We start from the raw sequence: 14,670 nt of genomic DNA, 5'->3' as shown, positions 1-14,670 counted from the left end.
GGTTCTTCTTAATTCCTGAGATGTCCATTCATCCACATGAAAAGTTACAATTTCATCAGGATGTGCTCTATTAGCATTAATGACCTTAACTGTATCCCAACCTCAAGTCTCTCATTCTTGTAATTTGGGAACTGAGGTCTTAGAATGTGGGTGTTTACAGTTATCAGAAGAATGCTTGCAAATCCTAAAAGAGGCTAGAGACCTGGAACAAATGCATGCTATGAGACCAAATGGAAATGCTTTATCACTTACCTTTCCAAGCAGCACATTCAGCTCTTAACAGCGAACGTCAAACACATTGTCTGTTTCCAAAATATCAGAGCTGCCTGGTACTTCTATATGAGTAACCTTAGCAGCAATAGCTGCACATTTACAAAACAGAGAACATCAGCCAATTTTTAAAATCACTGTCATTAAGAACTTCATGGAAGGTCTTAAAAAACAGTAAATGCTCCTAGGCTTCCCCATTTTCCTTCTTGGGACCTTAACGTTGTCCCTAGTCAACCTATGGCAGCCCTGTTTGAGCCACTCCAACCCCGTTCACTCCAATTCCTCACTTGGAAGGTAATTTTTCTTGTGCTTGTGACTATCACATCACTTCTCTTTGTTATTCAAGGTACTCTTTATGCAAGTAAACGTAACAGAGTTGAGCTGCTTGCCCAGCTCTTTTTTTGGCAAATGCCGTATTGCCATTTCATATCAAGCAGTCTACACCATTAGTCTCCTTTTACCCAGAGCGACAAATACTGTTGGAAAATAAAGCACTGCACTCATTAGATCTCTGGAAGACCATCATGTGCGATATCTACAGTACTTGGTCCATTAGGAAAACCAAGCAACTGTGTAGTGCCCTTGTTCAACCGCACCCTGGTAACCCATCTCAGAGGTAGGGCTGGCAAGGTGAATTCTTAGGTGCACTGAGTGAGCTATGTTATGCTAAAGTAAAACACCCACTCAGAAACATACCCAGAGCCCATTCCAGTCACGAAAAATATAGCAATAATTACGTTTTTTGTTAGTATCCCACTAGCAGATTTTTGTCAGATTGCTACATGGACTCTGACCCACACATTTTGTAAGTTATATTGTGTGTACATTGCATGCCAGGCAAGAAGCACAAGTCAGACTGCCTTTGCCTAAAACATTGTTCCACATGTATTCTGCCTCTGCTCTCAAGCCACTGCATAGGTAATCAGTAATTTGGGTACTGCTATTCAGATCTACTTGTAACATTTGGTTTAGTGCCTCCGCTGCAGTTTGGACTGGGACTACCCACCACCCCGGAAGAGAATACAGGCATGACACATATGAACACGGTCATGATTTATATTCATTAATGTATTTGTGTGTTTACTCCCTAGTAGAAAGGCAATATACCAGCTTTACATCTACACGCATACACCTACCCTTGGAGGAAAACACAGTCTGAGGTATAGTTTGTGTTCTGGTGATTTGTGTGCTTGGGGAAGGTATTTCATTTTATTTCATTTATTGACTTATTTTGTTATACAACACTTACAAGGCACAAGAGCACCAGAGAGCTTTACACAACACAGCATAATTGTTATCGGTGCTAGAAAATATGCTAACAATTTCAAAAAGACAAATTCTCAGACTTTTTAGAAAGTTGCAGTTCAGTATGGTGACAAACAGGTAAGTGATGCTGAGCCGTATCAGCATTGTCATCAATAATGTATGAAGAGTGGGTGTAAATAGGGCACTGTACAGATACTGGAGGTATCATGAATTACCTCGAAAAACCAACTTGTAATGTTCTGAGCAAAGAGCTAGATGGCAGTAGTGTGCACAGCAGCCACAGCACATCAGTCTGCAACCTGATTGTTACAGATAAGTAAGGTTTTCTTTTCCTTCCAATTGCTCATTGCATGCTACTGTGCCCACACTACCTCTCGTCATGCTTTCTGTATCTCTACTGTATTTTAAGAAAGATGCATATCTGCTTATGTACAGACATATACTGGGTCCATCCTGGTGGCTGTAAATCCTTATGAGGAGCTTCCACTTTACACCATGGAGCAAATGCGACTCTACATGAACAAGCGCATTGGAGAACTACCACCACACGTGTTTGCTATTGCAGATAACTGCTTCTTTAACATGAAGAGGAAGAACAGGGACCAGTGCTGCGTGATCAGGTGAGGAGAGCACCAAGTAGACTTGCACTTAAGATCACCATGCAAAAGACTCAGTGTCTATGCTTAGAAATGTGCAGCAATTTGGTGACAAATGGTTCATATTTTTCAGCAGTTTGATGACTGTTCAAAGTATTTATGCAATAGCTGCTGCACTTTTCCCCACATAATATAGTAGCTTGCACCTCGCCCTACAGAAGGAAATGTGCATTGGGCGCTTAGGGACGCCCACCTATAAATCAGGCAAGTAACACTTGGCATACCTTTGTGCACATGAGGAAAAACATAAGGCAGTAGGAGAAATCATAAATGGAAGCAATAATAATACTAGAGATGTTCTGTGGCTGCTTGTAATGTTGGAGTGGAGGAGCTGGACATGTATGCAACGGATATAGTCAGCTGTAAGAAAGATGAAAGAGTATACTATCCAGTGTTTGATTTTGTTACTTAGTATAGTGTCATTGTGGCTCATATGATCTGCTTCAAGGCAAAGTGTAGACATACAAATACCCACAATCCATCTGTATAGATTCCAAAACAAACAAATATCATGAAAAGGCCATAGTCATAACCCAATAGTAATTTTAAAAACAAAGTAAACAGCATCCCCTTATCCAGCTGATAGCAGCCTCTAAGTGGTTTCTTTCCTGAGAAATATATCATACTCAGTTCTCAAGAGTTCTGTGTTAATTGAGTAATATCTTGACATTTTAGAAAAGCGTTGATTCTCACAGTATCTCCAGAGGATTATTCTAGAGGTTAGAATCTCTTCTCTTCCCTTCCCTTCCAGGCCAGCAACATCTGGAAAACCAACTGCATCAGCTATAAGGCCATTGGAAACATCTGCTTCTACCTGGCCTAGACTATCCACTTTTTTGGACAATTAAACACGCAGTGTGATGATATTACAAGATGGAGATGAATATATGCAAGAATGGAAAGATATTGAAAGCAGACCTTCAGCTACATTTCTAGGATCTGGAACTAAATTTCCACTGCTATGACCGTGTCCAATTCATAAAGAAACTGAAGAAACATCTCTTCAAATAGCATTACCCCATTCCCCCCCTCACACACAGTGATATCTGCTACATGCATCATAAAAGTGATCTGAATCTTATTCTTGGGCTCTAGCCTACTGTGCAGCTCTCACTGTTTTCCGATAAACCTTGTGACAAACAAAGACCTCTGCGCTCATACATAGAACCCTATTATCCTCTTCAGCATGGTATGCTTTATGCAGAGAATGTGGACTTTTGCGTTCTTTGGAGTAGCATCAAGGAAAATGAAGACTTCGCTCTTGAACAATGTACATGGATTTACTGGTGGATTTTCTGAACCACCAAAAGAATGGATATTGCCATAGGTCCTTATACTATCCTAAAAGACTCAGCTTTATATGGCTGATATACCACATAATATTTCTGACCTGCCATACTAGTATAGAGACAAGAGCACTGGTGTGCTTTGTCTTAAGATCTTATAGATGTGAATAGGTTACCATGTACAAGGAGCAGATAAGGCTTGCCACTCAGTGCTTCCCCTCCAGAGGATGTCCCTAAATGCATGGAACGATTCCCATAGATGTAAGTTGGTTGATGACATCCTGGACGATGTAATTAATTATTGATGCTGTGCGTGATGTCTTCTGTGATATTTTTGTGATGCAGTGGAAGCCTGTTTATAAAGGGTCATGTATGCATATAGAAGATCTTACAGATGCGTAATGGTTTTAGTGCTCTGTTGGTGATATTGGTTCTTATAGGCAGGAGCCACAAAAGTTATATCTGATGGATGTGGTTGACTTAAAGGATATGAATGTTAGGTTGCCTCATGGGGTGTAGTTGAACTTGGTGGTTATTGTCTGTAGTCGCTGTAGAGAGATCAAGCAGGATGCATGTTAATGCTTGGCCTTGTCCGCGAATTCCACTTTGAGTACACAATAGCAGATTCTGATCTTCAATATGGGCAATAACCACCACTTTCAGAATGTTGCCATTGCAGAGTTTACTAATATTATTATGTCAGCGTCATTTTCTAACAGTGGAGCGATGATTGTTAGTTTGAGGTGCTGTGTGTCTTTGCAGGTGAAAACAGAGGCCTTGATGAGAGGAGCTAAGACAGGTAGGCAGAGGTTAAAGATTTCAGCATTGCAGATATCTGCGCTGAAATGATGGCTTAGATGATAACAGGATCATTTACACTTAAAGTTATTAAAATGGGGTAAGAGCTCCATGAAAGGCTGAGGACTTATTTGCTTCAGGACCCATGCGTTTTCAAAGGGCTGACATGGGAGCTCTATGTTTGTCCAAAGAGTGGCAGTGTTTTATTTGAAGAAAGACATTACATTTTGAGTAGGCATGAGCGAATTTTGCGGATCTCGCGTTCGCGAATTTTGCGGATTTGCGGATTCGCAATCCGCAAAATCCGCGAATTCCCGCGAATTTGCGGATTTTTTTTTTTTGTGTTCGCCCGTGTTTCTGCCAGTTCGCGAGGGTTTTGTACACTTTCGCAAATTGCGAACTTACCTGTCGGGTCGCAAGTTTCGCGAACTTGTTGTTTCTACGTGTCCAGCCTGTTTGGGACACTCTTCTTCATCACTGCCACTCTCTGTCACCACTGCCACTCTCTGACTACTTATGCCACCCTCTGGCCCACCCATGCCACCCTCTGTTTCATCACCACACCCTCTGGTTGTCCAGTGTACATTATTTTCGGCAAAGCAAAGCACACCTTCCCTGCCTCAAGTGACCTGAATTAATTTGGGGCTGAATAATGTGTCACAGAATATTTTTTTAGCTGGCACCTGCTTCCTTAGTGCGCCCTGATTAGTGATCTTTTGCACTTGCTAAGTGCTTTCATTGTTGCAAAATTAGTTACAACACCTGCCCTGCCCCAACTGACAATAATGAATTAGGGGCTGATTAATGGATTTTAACTTCCAGCCTGGCTCCTGCTTGTCTCCCTTAGCTGTAATTCAGGACCTTTGTGGCATATGTGTAACTATTCTGAGGTTCAGAGCAGGGTCACATAACAGTTTCAACTGGCAACTGAACTCTGGAGGGGCCCCTCAGGAAGCACTACAGGAAATGGCTACTAATGATGAGCCTGAACTTTTGAACCTGGTAAGTAGTTACTTTCAGTTTTGCTAAGATCGTATTTCTGCAATTTTGCACTTTTCGCGGGGCGCGAACTCACGCGAACTCACGCGAACAGTGCGAGCAGTGCGAGCAAAATCCGCTGCTCGCGGATTTGCGGATTTTGCGGGAGATTCGCAAATCTCGCGGATTGCGGATTTCCCGAAAATCCGCAAAATCCGCGAGCGGAACGGATTTTCCGCCCACCCCTAATTTTGAGTGAGTGATCTCTGAGAGTGCTTGGGGTGGATCCCTTGGTAGCTGTTTGCATATCTGTAACTCGGGCCTGGAAGTGATCAGATAGAAGTTGTGATGCCTTTCAGGGCATTTATCCAATTGAATATCAACTAATGATATTTGTTTGATGTTTTGAGTGTGTCATTGGACGTGGAGCAACTCTGTTTTCAATTTAGGAAAATATTTCATTTGATTCGCAGAAGGCACATCTGCAGTTGTGAGGAGTCATTGAAGGATCTGGAAAGTCTTATTATTTGGATTGTATGATTTTTGATATACTCAGAGAATGATATGATACAATGAGATGATGAAATAGCGTATTAATACTTGAATAAGTCCCTGTGGACTGAAACCTAATGGTGGCAGGGGGTGATAATTCCCTTGTGAGTAACGAGTATACTTGATCTCCAGACCAAAGGATTAGATACTCAATCCACAACTTTTTTTACAAATACCATCAACTTAAGATCATAACATTTTAAGCCACATATATTGGAGTTCTTAAGTAAAAAAATCCAGTTTGATTTTGAGGACGCCGGATTCCACTATAAAAGTTATGCTAAGAATCCTCGGTCAACTGGACCTTTATTACCTGCTGAAAAGTGTAAAGGGAAGAATCAATGCATTCATGACAATTTAGCATGGACCAATTAAGTAAAAATCGGAAAGGTTCACTGACTCCGAATTCAAATTCAGGGGTTTATTACAAGGCCAAAAATAACTGAACATACAAGCACCTCATGACAAGGTTGTAAATACACATAGGAACTAATACAAAGTACATCCTACCAATCAGTCTAATCCGGTGCAGCATAAAAAGAATGAGCAACTCCAATAAAACTAAACAAGCAATGACTGCTCCAATATCTATATTCGTCTTCATTAGTGGCTGTAAAAGAAATCTGTTAATCTATCCCTACACTATCACTAACGGAGCATCCCTACTTAGCATTTCCCAGGCAAGATCAAGGAAAGGTGTCAGCTCGTGAAGACTTCCTAAGAAGTACACTCACGTTGTAAGGGTCAGTAACCAAAGCTACAGAATTGGTTTGATGTCTCCTTTCTAAGAATCGATCCCCTCCTTCTGCACTTCTAATGGCTCTCTGCTAACTTATCCGTCGGGGCGCTGTCCCTTATACAAAATGCACAAATTATAGAACGCGCCCCTGAAGCACCTCCTCTGCCCAGGCACCTCTCATAGGTAATTTTCCACCAAAACTTGTACTCGATCCAGCAACGGTTGGTGTGTCTTTGGATCCCAGGCTTCTTCAGCGAGAAAGAATATCGGCTCCCAATTATTGACATTCCTGAATACTTTCTAACAGGTCTCCTCCATACCTAACTCCGAAAACAAAGACGTTAGTCTAACTAACGAGGACGGTGTTCTTGCACCTGCAACAGAATCATGGGACCAGAACAACCTTGCACGCACATGGATTTCGCTGACTGCCTCCAAATGAGAGCCCTACCAGGGAAAATGCATTTCAGGCCGACACAAATCAACTAACATAAGAAATACGAATAGGCCTTTCATAGCACGAAAGAGCGACTACTCCATCTAGGCCTTTGACATCAAATTAAACACACATTTATAAATGTTGCATCTGCAAGCACTACATTTCATCACGTTTACGGCACAATTAAACCTCTCTACGTGTGCAGACTTTAATATGGTGCACGTTTAAATCTAATGCATTACATTACACATGAGCTACTTATTAGGCACTTGCAATAAACATTAAAAATGACATGGTTCACTCTAAATGTCATTTTACTTTTCTTGAATGGCACTACTCATTCTAACACTTCGTTTATCATTGACTATTACAACACAATTTGCTAACTAATGTTAACACGCATAAGAATATATGCAGGTACGTACTATTCGTGAATATAAGGTACCCCTACAATTTCCAGGATATCACTGCGCTCTATCAATTTCAAGGTTTTGGACAGAGACGGACAGACACCATTTGGCGATCAATTAATATTTAAACCCTGTTCTCCACCAGTGTAGATGTTAATGGAGAAATACTTTAACCTCTTGGCTGCTAGGCGTTTTCCCGCTGTGTGCTGGAAAATCACTGATGCCATTTATTCATGACGAGCTCAGCTCGTCATCAGCACACGACACCCGTGGGTGATGACGAGCTGAGCTCGTCATCAGCATCGAAAGGGCTATACAGTAGAGAGTTTTAATAGGATATCAGAGACTAACGTTGTGTCACTGCGAAAATATTGCCAACTTGTAAAGATGGTCCTAGTGTTCACATTATTTAATACATGGAACAGATGGAGTTCTGATGAGAATCATATATAGGAGCAGTTTGGGAGGAGTCTTATCTGGGAGTCATGTGAAATTACAGGGGTGTTAGTGTACAAGTAAAAGTGAGGCATGAGAGGACCTTGGCTATCGAGGACAGCAGAATTGACTTGCTTGATTGTGTCACCTAAATACTATTATATTTTTTGCTCAGTTCTTCATTATTTCAGTGCATTGCAGGGTCACTAGTCAGAATGTCGTTTTTTTCTGTTTTTTCCTTTACTTGTATAGCGGTGAGTCAGGTGCTGGAAAGACGGAAAGCACCAAACTCATATTGCAGTTCATAGCATCAGTCAGTGGACAGCATTCCTGGATTGAGCAACAGATTCTGGAGGCTAACCCCATCCTGGAAGGTAAGAACAAGGGTGAGGGAGCCTGTAAGGAACACACATCTCAACCTAACCTTTTATTCAAACCACAGATCCAGAAACGCAAAACTAACACTTAGTCATGTGATTTGCACATAAATATCCAGATCCTGGCCCAAACCCTGATAACAAACATAACACTGGGCAGAATTGTGCAGACACAGCCCTAGGAGCCATACAGAGAACCTGGGGATTAACACACACAGCCCTGAGATCAATTAACTGATCAGAGACTCTCTACACCTGAGAGCCACACACTGCCTCAGAGACTCACACTCTGCATCAGACATCAAAGAATCTTCCAGGAACATGCACAATTACCCAGAGAGTCTCACCTTCTCCCAGAAGCACACAACCTAGTCCGGGAAGCATACACTTATTGCTCCTCCAGACCTATGCAACCAGTTCCTGAATGTCCACTCTTCTTGCCCTTGGAGACTGATACCTGCTGCCCTCTACATACCAGTGCCTTCTGTCTTTGGAGACTGGATGTGCTGCTTGAGGCTCCATGAAAGCCAATCTTGCTGCTTTCCAGATACTGTGCAAGTTACTCCCAGGGATCTGAGTCTTCTATCCATAGATAACCTTGCATTCTTACCCTTGCACCTTGTGGCCCACACCCAGTGCTCCAGTGACCCACACTGTCTCCGCTTCAAGACTAGTGTCTTCTGCCTCTTAAGACCTACACTCACTGCTTGCAGAGACCGTCCCTACTATTCCAGAGACTTTGACTTGCTGCCCTGTAGACAAATAGTATAATTCCCTGAGGCTCATACTTGCCACTTCCAAAGACCTGAGCCCACACCCACGGTATACCCACACCAATGTCCTTGCCCAGAAATACATGCCTTGGCGTCCCGCAACCCAAATTCTGCACCTCCCCCCAGGAAATACATGTCTCATGAGTCTAAACAAGTATCCAGCTTAGATACTTTCACTTCTGCTCTCCCAGGAAATACTCAACACAAATTCTGCCTGGGAGAAGCACCATAGAAAGAAACCCCTTGTTCCACAGACACTGACACTCTACCCCTGGTGAAACTGCTTAGGGCACTGCCCACAAAGAACTTACCCCACGTATTTTCACTGAAGACAGTATCCTCCACAGTCTCCCACCAGAGATAACCCTAACCTCTGCTTATGGGACACTTCACCATGTGCTGCCTTGAGGGACCTCATTATCAGACAGTAGCAGAATATTGACATGTTCCTTGCTTAAATACAACTGCTGTTACATATCTTAGTATCAAATCTACCATAAGGTTACTCGTTTGTAGTTGTTCAAATATTTGAGTGACTCACTAAAGACTGAAAACATACAAGTGTGCTATAAAAGAAGACTGTATACTAATTTCCATACCAGGTATATACACTGATGCATAAAACCACTATGAGGGGAGCTCCAAATCAGCTCACTCAGAAAGACTCATAAGATGTGATTTTACAGAATGCAGTGTGAAACAGACCCCTTCAGTCTTCGGAGAGAGCTAAAGCCACCAGGCAAAAGCAACAATTTTGTCCTACACTGCTTCTTCACAGACTTTCAGCTCAACATGATCATTCCACCCTCCTGTTTGGAGATGCCATAGTGGACAGAATCTGCTCAACCCCTGTCCCACACGCATGCATCGTCAGGCAAGCTGAGATCACTGCAGGTACAGCACCATAGCCTCTCTAAAACTACCAAAATTTGAAAATCTGCAAAGAAGATCCAGAACATTGAGAGCCCCACATTGCTCTGAGTGAGGGAGTACAGAGAGCAAGCCAGATCCACTCTACGGTGTTTTGGGGGATTCTGCCCTAGTAAATTCTGAAACACGGCTCAAAAAGTGGTCTTTCAGTCACACTTTTCCAAATTGAATGGGTTAAAAAGACAAAGAACCAAAAAACAGGTCTGAAGAAGAGCTTGTGAATTATCCTATTGCATAATTCTACATAATAGTCACTAGCAATATTTCTGCAAATCATATATGTACATAAAACATGAATGTGTTTATTACGAGTCACTGAATGCACCTCAGCAAATGTTTGTGCAAGCGAATATGGTGTACTTCCTCTAAAAATATCTACTGCAAATCCTCATCCAGGTGAAATATTCTTACATTAAGACCGTGTACCAGTGCATAATTATCACCACAGTTCAAACATAGTATTAAAATCCCCAGCTACCAGCACCTTAGTCTGTGGGTGGTAGGTACCTACCAGATTGTCCAGCATAGATAAAGTGGGTGAGTCATTCCCTGACAGACAGACATACCATAGACATTAAAGATAGTAGCAAAAAGCCCTGATGGAAAAATAGTCTGAATCCCTATTTAAGCCAGTGAATTATTTGCAACTGTTTATGGGTGCATGCAATAGAAATTTTCACAAAGACTGCTAAACCACCACATGCCCTCCCTGATGTTCCTTGGAGCTAACACCTCGGTGCTGTATGTGGTGTAACCACTAATGAATACCCTATCTGTATCCCAGGCCTCATGGAAGATAAAGGTATCATAATTGTTAATAAATGTAAGCCACCCTGAGTCAGAGAGTTTAAAGTAGATCCCTGATAGGATCCAAGATATAATATTTAAACTACAAAGAGATGAAAAATATTCCATTTTGCTACTAGTAGAGGCCTCTACTTCGGGCTTGTCAACTACAGCACAACTAGATGCAGTAGTGCTTATTCCCCACCCAGGTAAATAATAGCTACAGTAGCAGTGGGCTTGGTCAAGGGCACAAGCCCCATAGTTTGACAAGTTATGCATGTTGATGGCCCCAAATTGGGCAAATGCCCTGGGTTAGAAATAATATCTTGACCATTAACGTACTCCGTGAATGGAGAGTCAACTGCAACCGCTCCATTAGCATTAAGACAGGGTATTCCAAAAGAGTTACAAAATTCAAATTCAGCAGCAGGGATATTCAAATCAGTATGTGGAATTAAAGCAATCATAGACCTGGGCCTAGTTTGACGGGCAGGATCCTCAGATGTTGTGTGGGTCGAGAGGGGTGCAGTTCTAGAAAGTACCCCAAGTCAGTCCACAGTAACTGTGCCTCTTTTACTGCCAGCCTTGCTTCTCGTAAGCAAGGACTATAAGTACAAAGTGCATGTTAACGCACCGCTTGCAGGTTTTCAAAACACATAAATAAAATGCATTGTCATTTACAATGCCAATAGCTCAAACTCTCGCAAATGCAAGACCTATTGCATTGCAAATGCTTGTTACAAATCTTATCTCAGCTGTTCTTGCAGCAGGGAAATGCCTGCACTGCAATACCAATGATCAGATTAGCAAGTGGTTGAGTGTCCGTTTGTGTCCCGCAAACCTTCTGTCAAACTCTGGCACTAAAGCTAACCTCGAAAATCATTGTGTGAGAATAGCAGAAACACAGTAGAAAACTTAAAGTTTTGAGCATTGCACTGGTGAGTGTCGAAGCTGCACCGATCAACGTGACACTTTATAAGATTTTCATTGCCCCCTCTGCCAGATAACACGGTCAGAATCTGTTCATGCAAAGCCACCTACCAACAAAAACATCGACACAGCTTTCATGCAGTTTGTCCAGTTCATTTCTCATACTTTTTTAAATCTGTTTCATGTACAAGAGCATTATATTTATTTTACCATGCCCTGGGCATTGCTTTTCCTCGCCCCCACAAAAATATCAAGCTATTGCTGCAAATTTGTCTTATTTTAAATGTAACGGACTACACACCGAAATATTTTGCCCTGTACATACATTTTTTTTTCCATGCTGCAAACTAGCGCTTTATGGCAAAGTCGCTTTTTGAAAGAAATAGAATTGAAGTGCTTTTAGCCTCCAGGCGATTTCTATGCATGTCCCATGTTTACCGTAAAGTCCCAACTGGAAATAACTTGGAGGTTTTGTGGAGGGCAGACTCGGCTGAAAGCAAGGCTCGGAGCGCAATGTTTTCCAAGCCTCATGTAATAATAAATAAAAGAAAGAAAAAAAACGGAGCCGACATGCATGCTTAAAGTACGTGCAGCTACGGGTAGAATGAGTATGTAAACGGGCTGTGGGATAGAATGATTATGTTACTGCATTATGAGGAGCTATTAGATAAACAAACACAGCACAAGCACTCTGCAGGCAAAACATGTGTTTATGGCTGTGTTTGAGAATCATAGCACAATGAAGTCAGACCTAATGACTTGTTTAAAAATGCACTTCAGTGGCCATGCCAGTGTCCCTATGCCGCAGTTCCAATGACCGCAAAGCAGAGCATAATGGGAGCATGTCTGGCCCTCCACTTAAAAAAACAAGCCCAATCCCCCTTTAAAGGAAGCCCAAAACCTACATTCTTACCAAAAGAGCCCAACTGACGGTGGACATCGACATTTTGCAAAAAGACTAAAATAATAAGAAAATGAGCAACAGAGCGGAGGCATAGGAGGGAGCACTAACACAACTGTGAAAATAAGAAGAGGTGGGAGGGAGGAATGCTATATGTAAATGTAAGCAGCTATGGCACAGAAGCTGAACACAGGTGAACAGTAACAGAGCAGGAAACCAAAAAAAAACTGTCACCAAAGAACAGATAAAGAACTATAGTGTAATGAAACAGTACTTAGTCCTTGCTGCTTGGGAGGAACAGAAGAGAAAAAGGAGGGACAAAGAGGCAGGACTGCCCACTAGCAAGCAAGGATTTTTAAAGGACACAGACACAAATCAAAATCAGGGGGATGGCTTTAAGCCCACAAGAGAAGTTACAACAGGCCTCGAATGCTCGACCTAAAAAACTGTAGTACAGTAAAAACCCATAGAGCGTGGACAAAGTGGTAAAATCCAGCAGGAGGATCCAGCTGGAGAATTCTAGCAGGATAGAGGAGAATAACAGTTAAGCTGTGAGCGAGCAACGAGTGAACAAGCAAACTTGCGATGCATGATTGTGATTCCTATGTACACAGTAAAAAATTGGAAGTAGTCACTATAAATAAGCAAGTAGAATTCATCCATGTTTCTTTGAGCTAGACCAAATTTATTAAATAATATTGTCCTTGCATTATGAAAAAACTTTAAAAAAGAAAGAAAAAGAAAACCAAGCCAAAAAAAGCAAGACGACAATGCATAATCTTAAAAGATATAACGTTGCAGAGACTCCATTGAGATTATAAAGGTGTATACAGCGTTACAGACAGCGTGCACACCTAAAATAAAAGTGAGCCGGAGGGGCGGCCCACAGTCCTTTGCAGTCAAGATGCGACCATTAAACAAAGGTTTTCTCTGTGGCCAGTTTCAAGGCAGAAACAAGGGAGCCACCAGCCCTGAAAGCCTAGCAACAGCAGTAGGGAGTAATCTGTGATTCGTTTGAGAGTGCATCACATATTTTAAACATTTTACACTATTTTTTCCTGGAGCTCCCAGTTTTAGAGTATTGTTTCTGAAACAAATTTCAGAAAAATTGTTTGAGGAGAAATGGTGCATGGACTGCCTCAACAGGTTCCTAAGAAGTAGTACAACCCTTCCAATCTGTAAGACATTGTAACTTCCCCTTCTATAACGGGAGTTACAGATTTCTTGTATTTGAAACTCAGGCAGGTTTGACCTGATACAATGCATAGAAGATGCTAATAAAGAGACATGGAAGGATCTTCCAACTCTGAGGTAAACCCAACCTAACAGTAACTGGATGAATTATTTTATTGATAAGAACAAGTCCATAGTATTTAGAAATTAATTTAGAAGAGTGGCTAGTGTGGGGAAGATTGGTAGTGGATAATCTTACCTCATCTCCAATTTTTTAGATAGAAGCTGGTTTTTCAATTAGATTGGTCTTTTTTTTTTGGTTTAATTAAACCAATTTTAGTTTAGAAACTAGGATTTTCCTTGTTTGATTTAACTTATCAAGGATCTCCTGAACAGCAGAAATTGTACTTTTTTATTTCAGGAATTCAGGAACAGTTCTAGGGGGAAACCAGTGAGGGAAACAAAGGGAGAAAACCCATTAGATGAATGTGCAGAATTATTATATTCAAATTCTGAAGTTTGAAGTAACTATTTCCAACTACCCTGAACTGCAGTGGTATATCATTGACAATATTCCTCCAAAGGGCTAATCAAGTGTTCAGTTTGTCAAATTTGCTTGAGGGTGAAAACTAGAAGTTAAATGGCTCTCTGGCCACCTAATTTACTGCCCAAAGATTGCCAGAATTTTTAAATGTATTGTGGCCATTGACCAGAATTGATTTTGACTGGTAGTGAAGTTGAGAAATATCTTTGAGAAACTTTCTAGATATGTTAGTGTCCAAGGAGTGGTGAAGACGTGAGCCATCTTGGTGTAAGAATCAATGGTTAACCCTGACAGTTGTGCACCCTTCAGATGGAGGTTGTGCAACCGCTGGATAGAGAAAGATCAACGATAACATCTGTAGGGACTATTTCCCAAGGTCTTGGTGGTATCCCAGGATTTAAAAGATGCCTGGACTACTTTGTGAATG

At 41.6% G+C, this 14,670-nt stretch overlaps 1 protein-coding gene across 1 annotated transcript in view; it reads left to right on the top strand.

The window, feature by feature from the left end:
* LOC147683395 (unconventional myosin-VIIb-like) overlaps nucleotides 1-14,670 on the top strand; it is a 1,214,266-nt gene that overhangs the window by 221,751 nt on the left and 977,845 nt on the right. Inside the window, exons 5-6 of the mRNA XM_086943813.1 lie at nucleotides 1,972-2,156; nucleotides 8,082-8,203. Coding sequence (XP_086799939.1) covers nucleotides 1,972-2,156; nucleotides 8,082-8,203 — 307 coding nt within the window. The remainder of the gene's footprint in view (nucleotides 1-1,971; nucleotides 2,157-8,081; nucleotides 8,204-14,670) is intronic.

This window comes from Lissotriton vulgaris, chromosome 11, assembly GCF_964263255.1.
Source record: "Lissotriton vulgaris chromosome 11, aLisVul1.2, whole genome shotgun sequence".
NCBI classification, from domain to species: Eukaryota; Metazoa; Chordata; class Amphibia; order Caudata; family Salamandridae; genus Lissotriton; species Lissotriton vulgaris.
Note: the sequence above shows the minus strand (reverse complement) of the source record. Positions and strands in the feature narration are given on the sequence as shown.